We start from the raw sequence: 26,753 nt of genomic DNA on the forward strand, positions 1-26,753 counted from the left end.
TATGATATTTCAAAACCAGGCGTAGGACTTCAGAATAGATTGGATGATGGGGAAAGAAAAGAAATAAAAGATAAAACAGTTTCAATGTAGAAATATATCTGGCCTCTTAAATCAGGTATATAGAAATAAAATTATTATTTTACCTCATCACCGAATATTATTTTGTGTCCAGACAATGTCCATAGTTCCTTGATTTTGGTCATATCATTCCACAAATGCTGCCCAGGTATTATGTGCATTTTGCATAAATTTTGTGCATATGTAACCTTTGCAGAAACAAAACGTGATATCAATAACCAGAAATGTTAATGTGTTGATTTACAGTGTTTTTATAAAAGTATTTCTAATTCCACATTGCAAACATTTACCTAATATAGTTACATATTTGTTTGGATAATCTAAAGTATTCTTAATGTCAGGAGTTGGTTTTAATTTTTATCCAGACAGGCAGGAATTGAAAAAGTTTATGCTCATGTTCACAAGCTAAACTGTTCCTATGATAGATAATTTCTCCAAAATTGCAATCTTTTAATTCTCTGATTTGTTCACAGAAGAATCAGTAGGCATTTTCTATCTTCTCTGGGGCTAGATCTACACTGCCATATAATTCAGATCAACAAATCAAATAATCCAGATTATCATATTTGAATGGATTATTATTATTATTATTATTATTATTATTATTACCTTGCTTTATCTCCCCCAAAGGGGACTCAAAGTGGCTTTATGAGTCTACACTACTATATAATCCAATTTAAAGCAGACAAACTGGATTTTATATGGCAAGTAGACGGAGCCTGACTTCCAGTGGCCACTGATTTTATTCAAATCTGATTTTGTAATAAACTATAAGTATGGTATGGACATTTAAAGTGCTACTAACAAAGCAAGCCTTAATAGAAAATAATTCTGAATTCCATAGCATTTACTCTGAAGTAAGTGAATACAAGATTCCAGACTATAGGTTTTTAAGGATTCTATTATTTTAATTAAATACTTCACTTTTTTTTTTGCAGGTTTGCTTCCTGGTGACAGGGACAGAAGTACAAGGATTATGTCACTGAAGGAAGTAAAGCAACAGTGGATGAGGAAGAGAGGAATCTTCCCCTCCTTTCCCCCTGCCCTTCTCCAAAAGCAACTCCCGACTGTTGTTAATGTGGTTCAGTATTAACCTGAATCAGATAGCTATCATGGAGCTTATTCACCCCCTCTTTTTTTCACGGTTCAATGTCTGTATAGCTGTGCACTAAGTAAAGTAGGCTCATTGAGTCAATGACAAAATAGAAAACGAGCTTGTCCACTGACTCAATCAGTCTACTATAGTTGGACTAGAAGTTGAATTGCGGTATTTGTTTTTCCTTTCCCAATGTCCCACGTTGTAAACAGGAAGTTACCAAGATGGTTTACAAAGTGTAGTAAGGATACTTACATTGAATATAAGTCTATCAAGATAGCGTGTAAGGGATGGCACAAACACTGTTACAGGCCCATAGTTCTCCAGAAGTACCGAGCAACCCAACTCTATTGAAAGACAAGCAAAAATTAAAACAAATTCACAGACAGTGCTATATCTGGCTGGATTTATCACTATAGTAATATATTTGCAATATCATATGTCTGCAGATATTTATTACTACATTTTTGCCCAAGTATTTCTATTAGTTCAATAATGTTTCTCAATTGTGTCCTCTCGGTAGAGTTGCAATCCTTTCTGAATAATATAGGACCAACCTGATACCCTTCCTTGGGAAAAAGGGGGAAAGGAAAAAAGAAAGAAAATTAGGAATGGATCTCCCCTATTTCACTTTGATTAATTTTTTTAAAAGAGTAACAAAGTATAGTTTTGCCTAGTGACCTGACACTCCTTTGTTACAGATTGGGGTTTGAACTGATTGTGTCCAAACATTTACACAGTCATTGATCATGTTTCCGTCTACGATCAAAAACTTCCAGCTCTTGATTGCTACATAAAATAGCCATGAGCAACTCTGGGATAGGAGCTGACCATAATTTGGCCCGACAGTCATACATATGTTTCCTTTGCTCCATCATTGCTGTTCACAGTACCTGGGGTAATTGGGATATTTTTATGATACCCTGCCTGATCAAACCAACTCTGATGAAATGGTTACCAAACATGCTCTTTGCAGTTTTCAGTGATCCATAAGGTGGTCCTTGCATGTCCAGCCAAGAGATTTGCTTCAAGATGGTTCCAAAGCAGGAGGTACCGTCTCCAATCTCTCCATCTTGACAGACACACCTGAATAATGTTAGAGTAGAATCAGAATTATTTTTGAAAACCAGTTGGTCAAGTAACAACAGAGGATAAGCTTGAAAAGTTACTTCTTGGATTTAAACTTCCAGAAACCATAGTAACTTTTTCAAAGTTCTTCTATCGATTAAAAGATCAAGAAATGTCAGGGATTCATATGGTCTGAGAGAAACACCAGGAAGTTGGTGTCCTGGGACTTCTGAAGGGGCCGTCCGCACAGCCATCTCGCGTTTTCCGGGGTGAATCAAACCTGGGAAATGTGAGAGGGCTCTAACCTCCTCCACAACCCCCTCCCCACCCCACCCCTCCACAACCCAGCACCACACTAATGGAGGCCAGGTAAGTTCCTTTATTTTTAAAAGGGGTTTTAGGGGGATTGGGGGAGGAGTGAGGGCTGTCTCCCTGTTCTCCTGGTAGGAATCAGAAAGACATGTAGACAATGCCCATGGAAAGCACAGGCTTTTTTGGCAGTGTGTGGACTACAGTCCATCCCGACCTGGGTTTTTTAAACCCAGGTTGAAGCAGACTTTACTGCTGTCTCGAACCGCCCTCACACTCACACATACAGAATGGTTCTTACTCCACAATTTTAATTAATTGTGACATTTCTCAGAAGCTTACCTGGGCATCCCATCAGGGCCCACTTCACATGTTGAGCTTCTGTGACAGGAGTGCAGTCTACATCCATTGGAACTGGACAAACAACCCAAATCTGTACTTAATCTGCTCCTAAACATCCCAGGTTTGCACACACACTGTGACTACGAAAAAGAAAGCGGATTAGCAATGCTCCATCCAAGAAAAGATTGGAAAAGCTATCTTTTGGAACTACAGCTCACAGAATCTGTGGCCGATGGCCTTTGACAGCTGGGGGATTCATGATGTAGTCACCCCACAGTTATACAGCTGATTACTATCACTTTTGCACTGAAAATAAGGACCACCAGTTTCATTTCATTGAATGAAAGTACTATAACTAAGGGGGCATCTACACTGTAAAATTAATACAGTTTGCCACCACTTTGACTGCCATGGCTCAATGCAATGGAATCATGGAAGTTGTAGTTTCACAAGGTCTTTAGACTTCTTTGCCAAAGAGGGCTGGTGCCTCACCAAGCTACAACTCCCAGCATTCCAAACGTATCTCCCGTTATGAAGCATCACAAAGTTTAAGATCAGCTGGAGTGGCCCTGTTCTTGATCCCACCACAATCCTAAATGCGACTGGTGGGGACAAGAGACAAGGCCTTCTCTGTGGTGGCCCCTTGGTTGTGGAACTCCCTTCCCAGTAACATCAGACTGGTCCCCTCCCCCCTGTCTTTTAGAAAGAAACTAAAGAGCTGGTTGTGTTGTCGAGCATTTGAACAGTAGCAGCAAAAAATGGGATAAGACTCAATGTGATATGTATGACAATGGACTGTCCCGAACAATGATTTTTAAACCGGCGTGATATTAATCAAATGTTTTAAATGTAATGTATTTTAATGATCTGTTTTAAATGTGTCTATGACTGTGGTTAGCACTCGAATGAGTGCTTGCTGGAAGGCTGCCCTGAGTCCCCCCCCCCCCCCAAACAACCAGGGGTGAGAAGGACGGGGTACAAATGTATGAAATAAATAAATAAATTCCATAGCACTGACAATTAAAGAGGCATCCAATTGTATTAATTCTATTCAATGTATACACTAGAGTGGCTGATGTGATCATAAAACTTTAGGCAACCTTAGCAAAACTCCAGCTGCCCTCTGAAACAAGGTAAACCTGCTTAATTTAGCAAAATACACTGCAAAATGTACCTAGATGAAAATATAAACATCATTTACTTATGACATTTTAATGAAAAAAATCATGTCTGAAAAACATAAATTACTCCCAAAAGTATAAAAGTAGACTCAGTGGCATTTCTCTATGAAATACACCAAGAAGATTTCTCTAGTTTTAAGCTCGCTTCCTGTCCTTCGAACATTACTTATCATCCTGGATTGGGATGTATCAATTCAGCAGATGCATAATGCACATCTTGATCACAAACAATGATTGCATCTTGAGGAAAGCCATTTACTATAACTTGTGTTCTTTGCTGATAATGAACTTTTGATGGTTTACTCATCTTAGCAGTGGCAGATGGTGGTTTCTATCCCTCATCTTTCCAGGAAGGACCTTCCAGAAGCATGCCAAATGCTGGGTTGTTCTAGGTTTTTCAGGCCATGTTCTAGAAGCATTTTTCCTGATGTTTCGCCTGCATCTGTGGCAGGCATCCTCAGAGGTTGTGACCTCACAGCCTCTGAGGATGCCAGCCACAGATGCAGGTGAAACGTCAGGAGAAAATACTTCTAGAGCATGGCCATACAGTCCGAAAAACCTACAACAACCCTGTGATTCCGGCCATGAAAGCATTTGACAATATATGCCAAATGCTCCTTGCAAAACAGAGCAAAGGGAAGCCAATTTCAATGGGAGAAGAAAGTGGCTGGGATTGTGAAATCCAGAGTCACCCAAAATATCTGTCACCTTTGAAATGTGCGCATTGTGAAAAAAAGCATGCTGCTGCTCACTGGCTTACCTTTCCTGGGCTTTCGAACCTGCACGTGGTGGAATTTTCAGGGCAGCCTCCATTATTAAAGAGACAGGGATTGATGGCTTGGCAAACTCTCCCGTCCCCCTGGTATCCCTCTTGGCAAGTACATTCATATTTGGTGGGCCCAAGGCTCTTGCAAACCGCCCATGAGGAACACGGGGAGGAGTGGCAGGGATCCTGAGCTGGAAATAAAGCAAATGAGAAAAATTAGGAGAGATATAACCTGCGTAAAGCTGAATTGAGAGATTGTGCAGTAAAAGTACTGACAATACGTACAATAAAGGATGAAATGGCTCTGCTAAATTTTAATGCAGCTATTATGCTGAAACTAAGATGCTTAAAAGTTAAATTTTAATTTTATTAGTAGCTTCTCAAGGATCCTTTGACCAGAACTGAAGTAGGGAATTGGTATGAGAAAGCAGATTGAATTTCCACTCATCTGATAACTCATGTATTAGATAATGTCAGAGAATACTGACATGATTCTGACACTGTTATTATTTGGGATCATGCCAGGTTCATTATATGGTAACACTATGAATGAGAGGCCCCAATATCTGCAGTCATCAAGAGCTCTAGCAAACACATGACAGTAGCTTTTTTGGTTGAATCAATCCTTCGGTAATATGGTTTTCCTCTTTTTCTCCTGTCTTCCATTTTATTGTTCTCTTTTCTAATGAGCCATGTTATTTCATGATGTGGCCAAAGTGCAACAGCCCCATTTTAGATATTTTAGCTTTTATGAAGAGTTCAGGCTTGATTTATTCTTGAGTCCATTCCTTGGTCTTTTTTTTTTTTTAGTCTGTGGTATCTGTAAAACTCTCTTTCCAGCACTACATCTCAAATAGTCTTTGACCCTAGTATTGGGATGAAGCCTGATATCATCAAGTCTGTGGACAAAAGTGCAGGTTTGTCACCTTGTGTTTTAGCCTAGGTTTTGCCACCTGCAATCTTCCTCTCTAAATGGCATCGAGGGAGAAATATGAAGATAATTCAGTCCACAGGGATTGTTTCCCTTGAGCCTTTGCTACTTGGTGAAAGAGGAAAGGGGCCGATTTGCCCTCAGTTAACATTTCCAAGATCAGGCGGAGTCCTCAATCACAACTATACCAAAAGGGCAGCAGTCAAAAACAAAAATCCAAATGCTTAGAAACATACAACAGTGATGCAGAATGAAGATGGTGTAAATAAAATAATCTTTTTTTTAAAAAAAACTGCTGCATATTAATTTGATAAAAATAATAAAATAAATGCACCTGAAAAATAAGAAATCCAGAATATACTACAAGATATCATTACAATACATATCATGAATAGTAACATGAAATATATGATCATTACAAAAATGGATGACAATATTCATACGGAATATTCCCAATTATCTACTACTAGAGATGGGAAATAAATCGCTGCTGTTATCTCTAGCTGGAGATAGTTGGCTCAATATACTTGTGTTCTTTGCTGATAATGAACTTTTGATGGTTTACTCATCTTAGCAGTGGCAGATGGTGGTTTCTATCCCTCATCTTTCCAGGAAGGACCTTCCAGAAGCATGCCAAATGCTGGGTTGTTCTAGGTTTTTCAGGCTGTGTGGCCATGTTCTAGAAGCATTTTTCCTGATGTTTCGCCTGCATCTGTGGCACGCATCCTCAGAGGTTGACATAAATCTGGGAGGATTTTTGAAACCACACTAAGTAGGGACTTCTTTTCCTTTGGGCAAGAAAGCAATGTCTCCAAGTTCTTTCTAGGCAATTCCCCAGGACAGAATTCTGAATTAGATCTATGAACTACAGTAAGGTTGAGTAGCCTGGGACCTGCCTTCTGAATTAGGACCTGGGACTCTCTAGGTGTTGTAGGACTCCAGCTCTCAACATCTCTGACACAGGCTGTGCTGCTGGGTCTTATGGTTATGGTAGTCCAAGACTATCTGGAAGATCACAGGTTCCTCACCAATGGACTATAGTAAGGATCTGAAATTACCTTCAGTGACCTTCAGATCACTGGAGGAGGCCAGGACCTCCTCCAGTGATCTCTTCATCCCATCTCCCACCCGAGGTTCATTTGTTCACATCTGATATTTGTGTATACTTTCTTTGGAATCACTCAGTGTTTACATGGAGTGAATGTGCTGGTTTTATGCTGGATATACAGGGAACATTGTAAGACTCAAGTTCACATCAAAATTGTTGAGCTTTATGGGCCACAGCGCTATTCCTTTTGAAGTAGTTTTGGGAAATTCAATAAGTCTTAATGATTTATTTTACTGAGAATATTTTCTCTCTCTCTGTCTCTTACTCGGTTCCTTCATCCTTAGATGGCTGAACAATCTATGAAAAGGAGTAAGCTAAAAGAATGCTGGTCTCCTTGCCTTGACCAAATCCTGTGGTCTCCCCTCTCGTTCAACATAGGATTTTCACACACAGCATTCTATTTACTTTGGCCAATTCATTAGCCCTCAGAAATGCATGATTTGAGGGACGTTGAGGGAAGTCTTCAGGCACTGGGCCCACACATGTGGAAGAACAAACAAGCACAGCCCATGCCGCAGTCTGGCTGCAAAAGAGCATTTGGGGGTCACTCATACTTCTTGATGTTCTGCTCAACATACAAAACAGGAACAAGACAGGGAAGGTAGTTTTACATGTTTTCATTTTCTAGTTCTGTAAACATTTGGGGGATGTTACAGGTTTTGTGAATGCATATTAATCTGGCTCGAGCTCATGATTCTTATGCCTCCAGGTTAGATGCTCAGAACATGGAAACTTTCATTGCGGAACTACAGACATCCCTCACAAACCAAGACTTGTGGTCCAATAAAAACAATGTCTCCAAGTTTTGTGCATGACCCACACCAGAAGATTGACAAGAAGAGGCCACATGTGTTCATTCTCTTGGCCATCTCAGTGGTTTTCTGTACAATTGAACATAGAATCTACATGTGCCTTTTACCATCTGCATTAAAATTGCTAAATGAGGCTGTTTAGATATTTAATAACCAGTTCTACATTTCATCCCTTTTCAAAAGATACAAGCTTAGGCCATAAAAGTTCTGAATAAAAGTCTCTTTGAAAGACTGGGTGAAGGTAAATAAATAAACTGAAACTCATTCCATATGAGAAGGGAGTGTTTATCATAGCCTAACCGGTCTCACATTTGGGACTCTTTCCCTCTGAATGGATTACATTTGCTTTACAAGGTCAGGTGCACTGTTTGGGACTGTATACACAGGTGTGGAGTTTGTTTCCAAAAGGTACCATTTTAAAAATAATAATAATTAAAAATGAGATATAGGTGGTAAACATTGTTGGCTAGGAATAGAATATTATGTACAGATCAAAACTATCAAAATGTGTAAAAACACTTTGGTTCAAGGTTTGGAAAATTGAATTTTATATCAAAAGAATGCATATACTCAGCCTGTTTTATTCAGTTCCTGGAAAATTTGTTCAGATGTATTTGGAACCTTTTGGAAACATGCTCTACACGGGCCATGTTCATATCAATCATCTCTCTTATTCTAAGGTTTAGAGGTGAATGCAGGGGCAGAACACCTATGAATTCAGCCCAATACAAAATTGTTAACTTACTTGAAACATTATGTTGCGATTTTACTTTGGTAACCTGATTGCTGTTCTTGAGTGCAAACTTTGTAGACAAAGTTTTACATCCACAAATACCAGAGGATTATCCATAATTTACATCATAATTCCAAACCGTTTGGTCAGAAGACCTATTTGACAATTTTACAAGAACTTCTGAACGGAGCAGTGCACAATTAGGATTATTAAGCCATATGCAGGAACTTTTTTTGCTTATCTGTGGTGGCGGCTATCATGAAAATTATGCATTGACCTTTTTTTTGTTTTTGCTCATCAGCTATCATTAGTTTATTTGATGTGGGGCCCATTCTTCCAATGTGGCCCAGGGAAGTCAAAAGTTTGGCAACCCCTGCTCTAAAGTCTTGAGACCCTTCCACACAGCCCTCTATCCCAGAATATCAAGGCAGAAAATCCCACAATATCTGCTTTGAACTGGGTTATCTGAGTCCACACATTTCACTTCAAGGCAGAAAATGTGGGATTTTACTCAGCTGTGTGGAAGGAGCCTTAGTTTTATTTCATGCAGCCTCCCTCCACTTCCCCAATCATAGACTTATACAAAATACTTCACTATTAATCCTTTAATACAGTTCCCTCTACTTGCTTTATTTATTATTAATAATATTCATGTAGTCTCTAGGTCATTTGTCCAAAATTTCACCTGATCTGAAAGTAAGTCTTACTGGCTATGGTCCTGGCACATATATCAAATGAATGATTTCCATATAGCTTCGAACAGAGGTGGGCCCAATGTCTTTGAATAGGATGAACCTCAAGGCTAGCAGATATACTAATATCATTGGGGGCGGGGGGCAGCCTAAGGGCTAGGGAGAGGAGGACTAGTAATTCATAATGGGGTGGTCTCTACACATTAAAGCACTAGGGTAGTCCAGGTTAGTGGGAGACCACCAAGGAATACCAGGAGCTGTAGGCTATATCCCAAAGGAAGGAAATGGTAAAACCAACTCTGAGTATTTCTTGCTAAGTATTCCTATGAAATTACTGGGGTCACCATACATCAACACATGACTTGAAGACATGCACACACACATACACAATGCTTAATGACTGCTTACTATTGACTGGCCATTGTGGGATGGAAAGATAGAAGCAAAAGCTAGGCTTCAACAGAAAGGATAAAACCATGAAAATGAACAAAATCTGGTTACCAATATTTAAAAAGACCAGAATCAAGTAATGAACACCATTCAGAAACAGGAGAAACCCAGACAACAAGTAATCAAGGACCAGTTAACGCCTGCCCAAACAGAGGATGCTTCCAGGTAACAAAGGCCAGGCTACCTCTATGCAGATACCCTCACTGATTGACTTTACAAGTGTTGCAAATGCTAAATTAAGATGGCTAACTGCATCAGTCACACTTTCTTGAAACAGACAAGGGTTCTTTCTCCCACTCTGGATATTCCACTCTTGCTTCACTGCCAGCAGAACCTCTGAAGATTCCAGACACAGATATACATTAGGAGAGAATCCTGCTAGAACATAGCCATACAGCCTGAAAAACTCTCAGCAACCCAAAAAGCTAGAATGGAGGTGACATAGAACAGAGGCTTCATCTATACTGCCATATAATGCAGTTTGAACTGGATTATAATTGTCAGTGTGGACTGATATAATGCAGATTGAACTGTATTGAACTGGATTATATGAGTCTGCCATATAATTCAGTTCAATGCAGATATCTGCATTCTGAAACTGGATTATATAGCAGTGTAGATGGGGCTTGAATGTACAGCATAAGTATTCCATACCAACATGATTTGTTGCATCTTATATATGAATAATTATAAAAATGATCTACAACTGATGACTCTTGCAAGCTTTACTCTCAAAATGCACTCTGAGGTCCAATACAAATACCATATGATTCCTCTTACCTTGACAGTGAGTTCCACTTTTCATGTATCCTGGCATACATTCACACCTTGGTTGCCCATCTTTCACTACACAGAGAGAGTTGGCTTCACAGACAACAGATCCACAAGCAAGAAGTTCTAAAAACAGAAAACAGAAAACTTAGGTTAAACATTCTGAGAAAACACAAGCAATGGAGACATAGACTTATTTGAGAGTAAGGCTGCGTGCGTGCTCAAATGTATTTGTGGGTTATTGTTCCAAAGTGTTTGTCTTTGTTTCAGTTGTCTCCTTGTGTTTGAAACATTTTCCCCCAGACTTAAGGGTTTTTTAAAAAAAAGAATGTGAAATATGTATGCACAAACAAACACAAAACATTTGATGTAATCTGATAAAGATGTGAATGGGAAGAAGGCACTGATGTTGTATTAGCAGGAGTACCCGGGGAATAAATGCGCTGCACCCTCCATATCATAGAGGAACCTGCTGATACTTACCACAATTAAATGGGTATAGACCAGGCATGGGTAAACTTTGACCCTCCAGATGTTTTGGACTTCAACTCCCCCAATTCCTAACAGCCTAGGAATTGTGGGAGTTGAAGTCCAAAACACCTGGAGGGCCCAAGTTTGCCCATGCCTGATATAGACCATTCTAGAAATAAAGTAAGAAAAAAAATCTGATAGTGATGAAAGAAGCAGGCGAGTGGATAAATGCTAATGTGATGTGTGTGTTTTAAAATCCTATTTTTACTCATGGAGGCATAGAATGGGAAGGGACCACAAGGACCATGCAGTCCGTTTAGTCAAAGCACATCTTACCATTCAACAATTTATGAGGCCTACACTATTTAGGACTAAACAAGATCCCACCCCATATTTAATACACTATCACAATAAATGTGAATCAGTACTTGTTGAATAGGGACTATCAACCCAAGCCATGTGATAAAGACCAATGATGCATAAGCCAGATGGGTGATATTTCCAAGTATAAATCACCATTGTTATTACTGTAGAGTCTCACTTATCCAACCTTTGCTCATCCAACGTTCTGTGTTATCCAACGCAGTCAGCCTCCCGCCCGGATCCACAGCTGTTTCAATATATTGCAATGTTTTGGTGTTAAATTTTTAAATACAGTAATTACTACAATAATTACTACAATGTTACTGTGCATTGAACTGCTATTTATCTCAGTTTGTTGTAAAACATGATGTTTTGGTGCTTAATTTGTAAAATCATAACGTAATTTGATGTTTAATAGGCTTTTCTTTAATCCCTCATTATCCAACATTTGGGATTTGGGAGCCCCCGGTGGCGGAGTGGGTTAAACCCCTGTGCCAGCAGGACTGAAGACTGACAGGTCGCAGGTTCGAATCCATGGAGAGGCGGATGAGCTCCCTCTATCAGCTCCAGCTCCTCATGCGGGGATATGAGAGAAGCCTCCCACAAGGATGATAAAAACATCAAATCATCCAGGCGTACCCTGGGCAACGCCCTTGCAGACGGCCAATTCTCTCACACCAGAAGCTACTTGCTCCTGACACGACACAATCCAACATTTTTGCTTATCCAATGTTCTGTCGTCCTGTTTATGTTGGATAAGCGAGACTCTACTGTATTACCAAGCACAAACCATAATTATTATGGAGAAAATTAGTACCACTTTTAACAAAAAGGTGGCCAGCATGAGCCCCAGATGGGAACCTAAAACATAAAATGTTACTCCGTCTATAGCAGAAACTATAGCAACTATTTCTGGGTTATATGGCTTGAAAGCAATGTCCTACTGCAGTGGTTCTCAGCCTGTGGATCCTCAGGTGTTTGGGCCTACAACTCCCAGAAATTTCAGCCGGTTTAGCAGCTGTTAGGATTTCTGGGAATTGAAGGCCAAAACATCTGGGGACCCACAGGTTGAGAACAACTGTCCTACTGGAATCTGATAAGAAAAGGGACCCTGGATGTATCTCTATACCTTGGTCGCACTTTGGTCCAGTGTAGCCGGCAAAGCAAGTACAGCTTCCATCCCCTGATGGTCCATGGTTACAGATCCCATGCTGGCATTCGCACACTGGGATAGAGAAAACAGAACAAAATCAATACATTTTTCCGTCCTAACAGAGAACATGACAACTATTTCTTGCCTACATTAATGTTTTGGGTCAATCTCTTTGGATTTTGGAATATAGTTGTCCCTCCACATTTGTAATTTTGGTTTTTGAGATTTTATTAGTCACAGATTTGATTAAAAGGTTCTCTAGGAATATCTAAGTCCTCCAGTGTGACTCAATGATCTGCTTCTTCCAGTCATCCTGGAGGACCTAGATATTTCTAGAGGGATAGTACAATTCTATGGGCAGCTTAGATATAACTTCAGTAACAACCTTTCTCTGAGAAGCTTACCAGATTGACAGTCAGGTCCAAAATGATTCTCATCTTTGCATTCTTGGCATGCGTAGCCACCATAATTCCCCTAAAGAAATAAAAAGATGTTTTTAACAATAGGATTTGTCACCCATACAATGCAATTGATTTTTTCCCCCCATCCACATGTGATGAGTAAGTCATCTTGGGATCACAACACAACGTGAAAAATGAATAAGAGATTCTACCCACAAGCATCATCAGTCACCTGATTGTGGCATATAGTTGGTTTTTCCAAAGAACTTGCTATTAATAATAGTTTTTTTCCTTGGGTCTGTGACAGGCAGTTGAGCAGGGTGGAATGATTTACTTCAAGGTAATGTAAATAACGAAAAGAACAGACTGAGATAAATCATGCAGTTAAACTAGGCTTTCCATTCTTGGGCCAAAGATTAATTGTACCAAAGTAATATGGCTCATTTGGCTACTATGGCTATTCAATATGGCTATTAAAATACATGGACATGTGCAATTATGCAAAGACTTCCTGATATACACAAGCCCTTAGCTATAATTGTGTGATTTTTTTAAAAAGAAAAATTGCATTTGCTGACATTTCGATTATTTTCAGAGTGCGGTTCCAGATTAGCATATCATGTCATATCAGCTCCTGGATGGAGTCTCCAGGTAGCATTGCCCTGTGCAATGTTTCTTGTTTTTCTATCACTTCTTCCTTCTTTGTATTGGGAAAAATAACTAGGGATTGCCTCTTCTAATATTGTTCTTGATCCTCGAAGATGGAATATCACAAAGGATTGTCTTTAGATCTCATATTCTGCCATTGCCATCTCAGAGCTATGCATAGTCCTGTCCTGGCAAAGCTAACTATCCTAAATAGGGCTGGATTTCATCATTGGCGATCACTCGTGTCCAAGTATGATTGTCTTCCAAGTGTAGTGTCTTGGCGGTGGGTCTGTAGGTGACTGTAGAGACCTATTCTTGATCTGCATGATCTTCCACAGTGAGGACATCGATTTCCAGGTAGAAGGCGGTCCCGGTCAGGGTTGGCTGGATTTCAATGCCCATGGTGACTTAACAACCCTGGACCCGCACTTTCAAGTCATCATAATAAAGCATAGCACATAATCTGTTCTGCTATATTTACAACACTTGACCTTCTTCTCTTTCTAGGAAAAACAGTCCATAACTCACTGAGTGATTTTTAGACAGAGGTTTGAAAGAGGACCATGAGTTTTTATCTTCACAGTTTCTAAATGTAGCTGAACATGTTAAGTTATGGCTATTGGGGAAATATGTGTTAAATTCACTGTAAACCAAAATGTTTCAAGAAATAACATAGATATCTAAACAACATTTTTTTCAAAGTCAGCTCTATCTATTATTTTTATCCTTCCTGAGGGAATTATTTTATGAACAGATGAGCGCCTCCAAGACTCCAGCTTTGGCCATGCTCTTGGCTATCCTTTGAGCGGGATTTTTTTTAAAAAAAACTCTCTTGCCTTTTATTCTCTCTGATGTTCCTGTGGTGTTGAAAATTGCCATGAGCAACTGTGGAACGGCAGCCTGAAAATGTTCTAAACAAATAAATATATACAAATATACAACGAGAAGAGTTGAAAAGGCAGATGGGGAGCATTTCTCCTGAAGCAAGCAGAAATAGATAACTTGTGCTCTTCTAGAGGAAGTACATTTTGTTTCCACATAAATAAAGGATGATTCATTCTCTCCATTTCATGTTTGTTTTCAAACTTAACATCTCCACTCTGAGCCAATTTCTTGCTCGTGTGCAACACAATCCTAGAACTCATGGCTTACCATGTTGATCAGTCAAGAAGTCTATGCTTGGTATCAATGAGGGAAAAATGAGTCCACTATAAAAGGAAGCCCTAAGTTTGATTATTTTGAGCTATTCTGCTTCTGGGCTTATGGTGACATGTGTGTCTGTCATGTGAGCATTAAGTAGCCGTATTTTTAAAGTGTTGGAATGCTGTGTCATTAAGATGGAGGCAAGCTGTTTCCTTTGGTTAGTAACTGATTTAATTATTAATATGCATATGAGCTGATATTCTCTAGCTGAATAACTACAAATGATATGCTATAAGGTAGAAATAAGGAATGCAAGGCCTTCTGGGTGTAGTTGGACTACCATTCACATTACTGCTCACCAAAGTCTACCATTAAACCTGCCCTACACTGTAGAATTATTGTAGCTTGAGACCTCTTTAACTGCCATGGCTCAGTTGTGATTTCCTGAGATGCCACCACTCTTCAGCAGCGAAGTCTAAAGATCTCTCATGATTCCACAGCACTGAAACATGGCAGTTAAAAGTGATGCCAATTTGAATTAATTCTGCAGTGTAGATGCACCCCATGTTCCTCATCCTGCAATTTTTTATTTTATTTATTGTGTCAGGAGCAAACCGAACAGTTGTATTTCATTTTTTAAAAACAAACCAACATACAAACAAACCACAAAGTTTGCAAACTTGGTAGTTGATTAAATGTCCTTTGACCAGTATCTGGCCACTTGGAGTGCCTCTGGTGTTGCCGCAAGGAGGTCCTCCATGGTGAATGTGGCAGGGCTCAGGTTGCATTGCAGTAGTGGTCAGTGGTTTGCTCTTCTCCACACTCGCATGTCATGGATTCCACTTTGTAGCCCCATTTCTTAAGGTTGGCTCTGCATCTCGTGGTGCCAGAGAACAGTCTGTTCAGCGCCTTCCAAGTCGCCCAGTCCTCTGTGTGCCCAGGGGGGAGTCTCTCATTTGGTATCAGCCATTGATTGAGGTTCTGGGTTTGAGCCTGCCACTTTTGGACTCTTGCTTGCTGAGGTGTTCCAGCAAGTGTCTCTGTAGATCTTAGAAAACTATTTCTTGATTTAAGTCATTGGTGTGCTGGCTGATATCCAAACAAGGGTTGAGCTGGAGATATCTCTGCCTTGGTCCTTTCACTATTGGTTGCTACTTCCCAGCGGATGTCAGGTGGTGCAATACCGGCTAGACAGTGTAATTTCTCCAGTGGTGTAGGGCACAGATACCCCGTGATAATGCGTACATGTCTCATTAAAACCCATGTCTACTGTTTTAGTGTGGTGAGATATGTTCCACACTGGACATGCATACTCAGCATCAGAGTAGCAAAGCGCAAGGGCAGATGTCTTCACTGTGTCTGGTTGTGATCCCAAGGTTGTGCCAGTCAGCTTTCGTATGATATTGTTTCTAGCGCCCACTTTTTGCTTGATATTCAGGCAGTGCTTCTCGTAGGTCAGAGCATGGTCAAGAGTGACTCCCAGGTATTTGGGTGTGCTGCAATGCTCCAGTGGGATTCCTTCCCAGGTGATCCTCAGAGCTCAGAATGCTTGTCTGTTCTTAAGGTGAAAAGCACATGTCTGTGTTTTAGATGGATTGAAAAGCATATGTCTGTGTTTTAGATGGATATTCCATCCTGCAATAAAGCAGCCACAGAGGTTGTGGAATGGAGTAATAACAGTTCTTAAAGGAAGTTTTATAAGATATATATGTCAAGGATAAATTCATTCATGTGAATGAATGAATGATTCAGCTGTTAGAAAAGACAACATACATCACCCGTTTCAGCATTAGACCCATCAACTGACCTCAAATGCAAGTTCTATATAACATGAATAGCTTGCCACCACTGCCATACAGTTTTGAATGACAGATGCTGTTGGACTAAAACACAGAGAAACTATACTGGCTATAGCCATTGTTAGGCGGTTTGGGAATCTGAAGCCCAAGAACATATGAAGATCCACATTTCTAAACCATGCGCCTAAAGCAGTGGTTCTCAACCTTGGGTCCCCAGGTGTTTTGGCCTACAACTCTCAGAAATCCCAGCCAGTTTACCGTAGCCAGGATTTCGTTTCGGGGGGGGAGGGGGGGGAGCTGAATTTTTTTCAGGGGTGGTTTCGGGCGGGGGGGGGCTGAGTTTCGGGGGGGGGGGCTGAGTCTGAGTGAAAGAGGGTCTAGCCTAGCAAACCTTTTGTATCATTACCCCAATACCCCCATGCATGTGGGATATATTGAGTAGGGTGATCAGATCATGATATGAATAAACATAACAGTTTAAATAATGCACCAGTAAGGCCTTTTTGCGAACCACCATGAGAATTTCGGGGGGGGGGGGGGGGAAGCCCCTCAAGCCCCCCCGCCCTGCCTGCATGCCTGGACCCACATGTTGAGAACCACTGACCTAGAGCATGTGAAAGACACAGCAATTTTCTCAAAGGCTCTTGAATTATGTTATAGTATATGCATAAAATTGTGAATGGTGTGGTCTGATTTATTGATGACAAAGTTGCTATAAAGTATTTTTGTTAAGTTGGGGGAGGAATGCAAACAGAAATCAGGGTCTACATTTTGAATTTGCATTGTCCTTGCATTCTCTAGAAAAGAAAAGAAAAGAAAAGAAAAGAAAAGAAAAGAAAAGAAAAGAAAAGAAGAAGCACTTTACATTTGTAAAAACTTCTTTATCCCCTCATAAATCCACATTTATAAGCCTTTATTGGCTAATCTATTAGAGCTAGTCAGCTAGTGCACTTTGACATTTCCTTTTGCAAAGGCAACTTTTTAAAGCTGAATAATAGGAAGGAAATGCAGCCAAGATTTGAGGAAGCCATGTGTTTAGTAAAAGCCATAAAATCTCCTCTGTATGATTCTAAGCAGCTGTAGTCTTGGAGCTCATCTAGATTGTAGAATGAATGCGGTTTGACACCATTTTAACTGCCAGGCCTCAATGCCATGAAATCACTGGAGTTGTGAGGCACCAGCTTTTTTTGGTAGAGAAGGCTAAAGAGCTTGTAAAATAATAACTCCCCACGATTCAATGGCACGAAGCCATGGCAGTTCAAGTGGTGTCAAACTGCATTAATTAGATGTACCCTCAGTTTTACTGGAGATGTATTTTTTTCTGTAAGACCAGCCACTGATGGTCTGCAACAATGACCAGCCCATTAAAATCTGGAAAACATAGCAAATTTAAGAAGAACCTTTGTTCCACAATATTTTGCAGCTTTATTTCTTTGACAAAATGTCAATTTCCTACTCCTGCATCAGGTACAACCCTTTGGATCTGGCTCAGCCTTGTACTTTTCTAGTCAACAGTGCAAGGTCTTATCCAGAAGGCCTTACTGGGTAATTTACCGCACAGCTAAAAACCATTATGAGAGTGGATTTTCAGTCACCCCATTTACCTTACAGATGCAAGTTCCATTCTGTGCCATGTCATCTAGACAGACCCCATGGCCACTGCATACATTTTGAGCGCCACCAGGGCATTCTGCCAACAAAGACATAAAAAACAGGAGGTTAAATTAATAAAACCAACATCAGTATTTCTTGTCGTTTTCTCCTTTTTAAAATTTGCTATACACCCTCTCTTAAATCAGTAGCGTTGCATGTTTTAATTTAGACAAAGGCTGTGTTCCCCTCTATGCACCGGGGTAGTGAGACTCCATCGCTCAGATCATGGGAAAGTTACTTTGTTGAACGACAACTCTCAGAATCTCTGAGAAAAATCTTATGGGATTCTGGAAGTTGTCATGCAAAAAGAAACTTCCTCACAAGCCACAAGGAGACCCAAAAGGCTGATTTTCCAGAACTACTTGATGTTGAAATTAGTTCTTGACAGGAGAAGAAAAGTAGAAAGCAAGGCTTTACTATGATCTGTGGAGTCTCTAATGTCGACCTCATAACATTATCCTCACACCAATACATTGTGGGGGTGAGGGTGTTTGGGAGAATTTATATGTGTTTTAAAGGTCTTATGTTTTATCTATGCATTTTAACTGTATGGTATCCCACCTCAGCCTAGAGGTGGTGATAAGAAATAATAATAATAATAATAACAACAACAACAATAATAATTGTAGTAGTAGTAACAGCAAGAAAATCGCGCACACAGATGGACTACAAACAAAGGCACAGCTCTGTGGCCCAAATGATTCACTGGAACTTATGTCAAAAGTACCACCTACCAGCAGTAAAGAATTGGTGGGATCATAAACCTGCAAAGGTAGTGGAAAATGAATATGCAAAAATACTATGGGACTTTTGAATCAGACTGACAATACACCAGACATCACAATTGTGGAAAAGAAAAAAAAATGGATTGTTGATTTTTTTTTGTCGTGTCAGGAGTGACCTGAGAAACTGCAAGTCGCTTCTGGTGTGAGAGAATTGGCCGTCTGCAAGAACGTTGCCCAGGGGACGCCCGGATGATTTGATGTTTTGTCATCCTTGTGGGAGGCTTCTCTCATGTCCCCGCATGAGCTGGAGCTGATAAAGGGAGCTCATCCGCTCTCTCCCCGGATTCGAACCTGCGACCTGTCGGTCTTCAGTCCTGCTGGCACAGGGGTTTAACCCACTGTGCCACCGGGGGATTATTGATGTATTCAGTGACAGTCGCATTGAAGAAAAACAACTGGAAAAACTCAGCCATTATCAGGACCTCAAAATCGAACTACAAAGGCTCTGGCTTAAACCAGTACAGGTGGTCCCAGTAGTCATCAGCACACTGGTTGCCATGCCAAAAGATCTCAGCCGGCATTTGGAAACAATAAACATTGACAAAATCACGATCTGTCAACTGCAGAAGGCCACCTTACTTGAATCTGCATGCATCATTTGAAAATACATCACAGTCTTAGATGCTTGGGAAATGTTCGACTTGTTATTTTGTGATACGAAAACCAGCATATAGATCTCATTTGCTGTGACATACTGTGTTTTTGTGTCAGTAAAACAACAACAACAAAACAACTAGAAAAGCTGACACAATACGAGGATTTAAAGATTGAACTGCAAAGACTCTGGCACAAGCCAGTAAAGGTGGTCCCAGTGGCGATCGGCACACTGGATGCAGTGCCTAAAGACCTTGGCCTGCACTTAAACACAATCAGCGCTGACAAAATTACCATCTGCCAGCTGCAAAAGGCCACCCTATTGGGATCTGCACGCATTATTTGCCAATACATCACACAGTCCTAGACACTTGGGAAGTGTCTAACATGTGATCTAATGCAACAGCCAGCAAAGTGATCTTGTTTGCTGTGTACTGATCTTGTTATGTTTAAACAATCTGCTACAGCATGGGTTTCAATCCCCACTCCCCAACAAAAATCTGGGCTATCCCAAAGCTCCCAAATTCCCCCTAAAAGTAACTTCCCTCCTCATCTTTTCCTGGCATGAGGAAATGACGCTTGAGAAAACAGGAGGTGCAAGGAAGAGTCCCCCCCCCCCTGCTCCAGGAACCCACAAGGTGCAGGATGGCAGTGGAGACTCACCCTGGATAGTCCCAGGAATACCCAGGAGTGAGTCTCCACGGGCCCAATACCCCATTAGGCCCGGATCAGGCATGTAGCGGGGGGGGGGGGGGGGGCTTGAGGGGCTTCAGTCCCCGTCCCCCCGAAATTCTCATGGTGATCCGCAAGAAGGCCTTATTGGTGCATTATTTAAACTGTTATGTTTATTCATATCATGATCTGATCACCATGCTCGATATATCCCATATGCATGGGGGTACTGGGGTAACGCTACAAAAGGTTTGCTAGGGTAGACCCTCTTTCACTCCCCCCCCCCCCCCGAATCAAAATCCTGGCTACGGGCCTGACCCGGATCTTTCAGGAAGGGCCAGATCTAATGGGGTATCTAATTAATTCAAAACAAACCAACCTTGGTTTGTTCTGAATCTACTCCTTTTTCCTGGAGGCGTCATTTGGATGCCTACGGTAAAAACCAAAACAGGTGCCGTTTTTTGGCCTGATCTGATCCCCACACCACAGTTTAAGTCCCTAATAGTATGCTGCAATGGATTTGAACTTTACCATAGCACTCAAATCCCCAGTATCCATGACAGCAGTGTTTCTCTTCGATTTCTTTTGTACATGTTTGGGTGCAACCTTCTAATGAAAGGGTATTCTCGGCCAACTTTACTGTATATCTGAAATATTCAAAAACATACATTAGGTCAATGAGCATAAAAAGAAATAATCTACTCCAATCTAGGTCTTTGAAAAAAATCACTTTTATTTTTCTGTCTCTGTTACTTCAAAAGCTTTCTCAGAATCTGACCCTGTTGGCTTAGAGGGACTTAGGTCCCTTCTACACTACCATATAATACAGTTTCTGAATCAAAATTACCTGGTTTGAACTGAATTACATGGAAGTGTAGACTCATATAACCCAATTCAAAGAAGATAATCCAGATTCAGAAACTGGATTTTATGGCAGTGTAGATCCATCCTTAGAGAACTGTGATACAAAGAACAAATTTCCCAAGTTTTCCTAAGCATGACTTGGAAATTATTACTATTACTATGGTGATTTTTAGGTGAAAGCCAGTAGTAGCTTGCAGATCTGAAATCACTGGGGCAGTAAATCCTTTCATGAAGTCTTTATCCTTCTCTGCCTTCTCTTCCAAAAAAGTACTGTTGCTTCACCAAACTACAAATCCCAGAAGTCCATAAATGTAAATTTATACAGAGATGCCTATCAATGGATCACTCAGAGACGGGAATAAAATATATGTTTCTATCCCAAAACATGCTCATATGGATGATAAGATGGGAGCTCCCCAACTTTATCTTGATGAACACAACCAGTTAGATTCAAATCTTCTCTTTCTGTCTACAAACATACCCCATGTTCTTTTTTAGTTCTAAAGCTGAATGCTTCAACATTCTCTGCTTGTGGAGATAGAATAAACATAAGAAGAAAAAGAAGGAGAAGGAGAAGGAGAAGAGGAGGAGGAGGAGGAAGAGGAGGAGGAGGCATCTGAAGCTCACATAGGGGAGACACCCCCAAATCATACCTGCACTTCTCTCGATATGGGGCTGTTCTTAACCACCCACGAGGGCACCGTACTTTGTCCACTAAAGCGCAGGAAGTACAAGGTACATGTTGGGTAAACTTAACTTTCCGGTCACATCGCATAGACTTTATCTAGAAAATAGGAAGAAAATGCATGTTTGTGGAATTCATTCTGTGATAAAAAGAAACCAGTTAGACTCACCTGGTTTTGGACTTCCTCCATTCCAGAAAGATAAGCCAAATGAGGAACTTATGAGATCAGTGACATTGAGAGTAATGAACCATTCATGATTTTGTGTAGACATATTTTCTTCGAAAGCTTCTACTTTGCAGATATATATGTATTAAAAGTGATCAGGCAGACAGATGCAGCCACCCTGTTCTACCCAGAAACATCAGGCATTGTCAATGGGAAAGTCAGCTGAATATTCGCTCGGTAGTCCTTATTATTCAAATAATTTATCCTATAGGTGGAAAGACTGGTGACACATATGGCTACGAGTTCCATTGTTACCACAGCCTTCAATTTCAATTTATAATGTTGCTGACAACATTTCTTCACAGGAGGCTGGCCATTGCCTTCCTCTGAGTGTGGAAAGAGCATGCCTTGCACAAGGTCCCCCAATGAGTACCCACGGTTGAATGGACATTCAAATCCTGATAAAATTTGGATACAAGACCAATTACACATTGCAAACAGAAACATTAATATTGAATTAAACTAAGAATCATATTGAAAATGCTCTAATAGGTTTTCAAAACAAGTTTTCCCCCAGTTCTACAAGCCTGTATAGCAGTGATTCCCAATCTGTGGGCCAAGAGAAACTAGAGCTGATGAGGTCTATTCAATGCAATTTTCTGAATCTAAAATTGACCAAAAGCTGATTTGTTACACTTGTGGTTCTAATGTTGGAGAGGGGTCCCTGGTCAAAGTGTTCCTTGGTCAAGTGGTCCCTGGTCAAAGTGGTCCCTGGCCAAAAAAAATGGTTGGGAACCACTGCTGTATAGCTGTAAAAGGTTTTGGCTTGCCGATGCAAGCACAACAAAGACAGGGGCATCCTTGCCTCCCAAAGCCTAGGAGCAGCCAATGAGAAGGCCCTCTTGTGAAAATGGTGGCACCAAAAGAAGGTCATCTTCTATGGATCTCAGTGTCTGGGCAGGCTTATACTGGGAGATACAGCCTGTCCCAGTTCAACACTGAAACCACTATTTCATGCTGGTTCTCATGTCTTTCTACTTCCTAGTTCTGCGAGTGTCAATTTTAAATGAAATGATAATGTTTTGGTAATATGCTCTCTGACAATGATTTTTAATTTCAAACAAAAAAACAAAAACAGATGTAATTCTTCATAGTATTTTACATTCAATGGTATCTTGCTACCAGCAGAAGAGATGTAAGTGTTGCACTGAATATTACACACATCCTTCCAGATCTGCTCCAAAAGATCAGATCCAGAACAGATGGCAGGGGGACTTGACAGGTTCCAGGAGGAAGATGGGAATCAACATCTTTCCCAATTATATTGGTGGAAATACATTTAGATAATAATTCAGTTAGACAAATGACTGAGCTATCCTTCATACATATGTAGACTTATTTGAACCCAGGAGACAGGTGACTTCAGTGCTGCTCTGGAGACCAGAGACCAAACCACTATTCAGCCATGGATGGCCACTGGATGACCCTGAGCAAGGCACATACTTTCAACTTCAGAGGAAGTCAAAGGCAACCCCCACCCAACCAAAACCTCATGATAGGTTCACTTTAGGCTCAGCATAAATGATTTGAAGGCACACAACAGCACAATGTCATTATTATTGACAAATAGGGATAGAGTTGAATCAAGCCCCTTCTACACTGTCCTTATATCCCAGGATCTAATCCCAGGTTATCTGCTTTGACCTGGGTTATTTGAGTCTCCATTGTCATATAATCTGGGATAAGAAGATAATCTGGGATCAGATTCTGAGATATAAGAACAATGTAGAAGGATCCTCAGATGCACCTTTAATAAGGGGTTATCTGTAGGTTGGAACTTTAGTCTGAGGCCCCGTCTACGCTGGCCTATAATGCAGTTTGAAACAGCATTATATAGTCAGTGTAGACACATATAATGTAGGTCAGTACAGTTAAACTGCATTATACGAGTCTATGCTGATCATATAATGCTGTTCCAAATTATATGATATGCCAATGTAGATGGGACCTCAGACTAAAACTGTTGTGGTAGATTAGAGAAAAATAGACATTTTAGTTAACATGTGTTTAAAAGAATGTGATACCACTTTACATATGGGGACGCAAAACTTTGTGTGTGTGTATCTTCCATTTTTATGTATGGATAGACTACCCTTTCTGGAATGTACAAAGGTAGTTCCTTGATTTTATAATGTACAGAAAGAGCAATCACTGATCTATTTCCCATTTTTCCTAGAATGTTATACGATTTCATGTTCAAAACTTCCTTTTTCAGAATCAGTGTGGAGGCAAATATGTTTTCCTACACACTTCCTCTCTTGTATCAGTCCATCAACCAATTGAAATAAATATTTTGCTTGAAATGAAAGAAATTGTAAGCTTATGTCTTGTTTGGGCTCTACACCGTAAAAAAACATGGTGTGAGCAACTGTGCTTTTTCGGCGGAGCTGCAACTGTGGCCCTTTGTGCACCCAGTCATTTCAAAAGCACGCATGCACGCACACAGAGTCCTCTCTCACACTTTTGGCTTTGTGGATGTGGAACTAATCTGCTGTTGCAATAAGAGTGACCTTGAGGTCATGGTGTGCACTGTAGTCAATGGCACAACTGCAAGATTTGGACTAACTGTATGTATTAATGTATATCTACACTACATTAAATGTGTAAGGGATCTTGACCAGCGGCTATTTCAAATTATTTCAAATCATTTATAGTGTTATGCATATGTATGCACATTTAATACAGATGTCAAGACTTACCACCTCGTCACATGACTGCTGAAAAAGGCAGGCGTTGCTTTGCTTTGCATCAAGACGTGGGGAAGCCGCTGCCCCATGCCCTGCATCGCCAGGTCCTTTGGCTGTTGATCCCATGGAGGAAGTGTGGTGCACATGTGAAGCACATGGCTTCCCCCCATTAAAGTCAATGGCAACATGGGAAACCTCCTGTATAGCTGTGGCAGCATGCTGTTTCCACTACTTTTCACCTATGGAGCCGGCACAATGTTGTATGATGGGAGCCAACCGAATCCATGGGTGACTGAGGTTGTAAGAAAAGTATACTCTGGGCCCTTTGTATCCTCTATGATTTGGTTCCAAGATCCTCCATGGATACTCAATTCCCATTATATACAGTGGATTAATAAAATGGTGGCCCTTATGCAAAATGAAAAAAAAATCAAGCTTTGCTTTTTAGATGTTTTTTATGTTTGCAAGCTGTGGGTAATTGAATCCATGGATGCAGAATCTGTGGAGGGCCAACTGCATTGTGTGTGTGTGGTAGAAAGCATGTTTGGATTGAGTGACAGTTCTCTGAGTGATTTTCAGCAAATCCACCAACATTTCATTTTTTAAAAATACAACAGTAACAAAAGGATAGCCTGATATTTCCTTTTTTTCATATCAGGAGTGACTTGAGAAACTGCAAGTCGCTTCTGATGTGAGAGAATTGGGCGTCTGCAAGGACGTTGCATACTGGATTGCCGGATGTTTTACCATCCTGTGGGTGGCTTCTCTCATGACCCTGCATAAGAAGCTGCAGCTGACAGACGGAAACTCACCCCACTCCCCGGATTCATCCCATTGCACCACTGGGGGCTTCCAAATCATAATGTGGAAAAGAAGAAAACTTGGGATAAGCAAGAGTGGGTTTTTGTCATGCAATTTCTGTGTGCTCCATTCAATGAAAATTACTGGGTTCTGATTGTTTTAATTGAAATAGTATATCTTTTGCCATAGGCTCCTGTTGGTACAACTCTCCTTAAAAACAGAGCTTGCAAGCTTTAACTCTGCCTGTTCCTCAGTAAGTGGAACATGGATCGGAAGAAGCATACAGCCCAATGGACAGGGTTACCATCTTTTGTTCACATACAAAAAATAGCTAAGGTAGTTTAACAAACTGCCTGATTAGCGGGATTGGGCATTTTTCAAATCAAACCATCACAACTGATTAATTTTATCCAACGATAACACTATGTATATATGTGCCTTCAAATCTCCTCTTGATTTATGGCGACTCTGTGAATTTCATAAGGTTTTCTTAGGCTAGAGTTGGTTTTGCCAGACCCTTCCTCTGAAATACAGCCTAAAGCAGCTAGCATTCATTGATAGTCTTCCACCCATGTACTAACCAGAACATACCCTGCTTAGCTTCCAAGATCAGTCAGGATCTTTCACTTTTAAGATTACCTGCTCTGCACCCACACACCTAGGCTGATCAATCATTTAATGGCTTCAAAATGTACATAAAGTCCGGCAGTGGCCATTAGAAACATGCTGATTTAATCACAGGGCAATGTCCATTCAGAAGGAAGCCAACTTTCCCCGGTGAGTGTGGTGGAGCACACTTCCCCAAGTCTAGTGTGTGGCCATCACTGCACCTTCCAGCACTCAAGAGAGCTGTCCTCTTACCTGGTGGCCTTGTCCTTCAGCTGGAGGCATGAAGCATGCTGCTAAGATGAAAAAGAGTAAGCCGGGAACTCTCATTGCCATGTGCCTTTCCTGAGGAGACCTCTCTGCTTAGAGGAGATGTGGAGGATGCCGATGCTGTTTATGTAAGATAACCCGCCTACTAAGAATCAGATCCAAGAATCTCAGAAGTGAAACGAAGACAGGGAAAAAAACATTTTGCATGCTGTAGATCTCTTATTCCAAAGTATACAAAAGCAGGCTTACTTTGACGAAGCCTGAACCGTCAGCAGATCCGTTCAAAGGAAAAAGCACAGAGGTAATAAAAATAACTCTCAGAAAGAAATGTGGGAAGGGGGGGGGGTGCTTACTCAAAACAGGAACATCGACAGATTTCCTCTCTCGTATCAGTTCAAAACGGACGGAAGGAAATCCTTCGTTTTTCATCAGCATGGTATTTTAATCATACATTTAACTGTGAAGTGAAGTTGGTAGGTGAATTAGAGTTGATGTAGATCCAGATGGTAAGTTCATAGGGTGTCAATAAATTGTTTCGGGGGATTGCTTTGGATGTTTTGTTGTTGTTTTTACAAGCATTAATTTTTGGTTTTAC

The 26,753-nt window shown here is 40.7% G+C and overlaps 1 protein-coding gene across 1 annotated transcript in view; it reads right to left on the bottom strand.

Moving 5' to 3' along the window:
• Positions 1–26,460, bottom strand: part of STAB1 (stabilin 1) — a 104,117-nt gene extending 77,657 nt beyond the window's left edge. The window contains exons 1-12 of the mRNA XM_060765865.2: positions 26,144–26,460; positions 21,537–21,667; positions 20,551–20,666; positions 17,920–18,005; positions 12,729–12,798; positions 12,301–12,396; positions 10,347–10,463; positions 4,835–5,031; positions 2,894–3,033; positions 2,133–2,260; positions 1,430–1,521; positions 144–266 (exon numbers count right to left, since the gene is read on the bottom strand). Coding sequence (XP_060621848.2) covers positions 144–266; positions 1,430–1,521; positions 2,133–2,260; positions 2,894–3,033; positions 4,835–5,031; positions 10,347–10,463; positions 12,301–12,396; positions 12,729–12,798; positions 17,920–18,005; positions 20,551–20,666; positions 21,537–21,667; positions 26,144–26,224 — 1,377 coding nt within the window. The 5' untranslated portion in view covers positions 26,225–26,460. The remainder of the gene's footprint in view (positions 1–143; positions 267–1,429; positions 1,522–2,132; positions 2,261–2,893; positions 3,034–4,834; positions 5,032–10,346; positions 10,464–12,300; positions 12,397–12,728; positions 12,799–17,919; positions 18,006–20,550; positions 20,667–21,536; positions 21,668–26,143) is intronic.
• Between the last annotated feature and the right edge of the window lie 293 nt (positions 26,461–26,753).

Source organism: Anolis sagrei, chromosome 2, assembly GCF_037176765.1.
Source record: "Anolis sagrei isolate rAnoSag1 chromosome 2, rAnoSag1.mat, whole genome shotgun sequence".
Classification (NCBI taxonomy): domain Eukaryota; kingdom Metazoa; phylum Chordata; class Lepidosauria; order Squamata; family Dactyloidae; genus Anolis; species Anolis sagrei.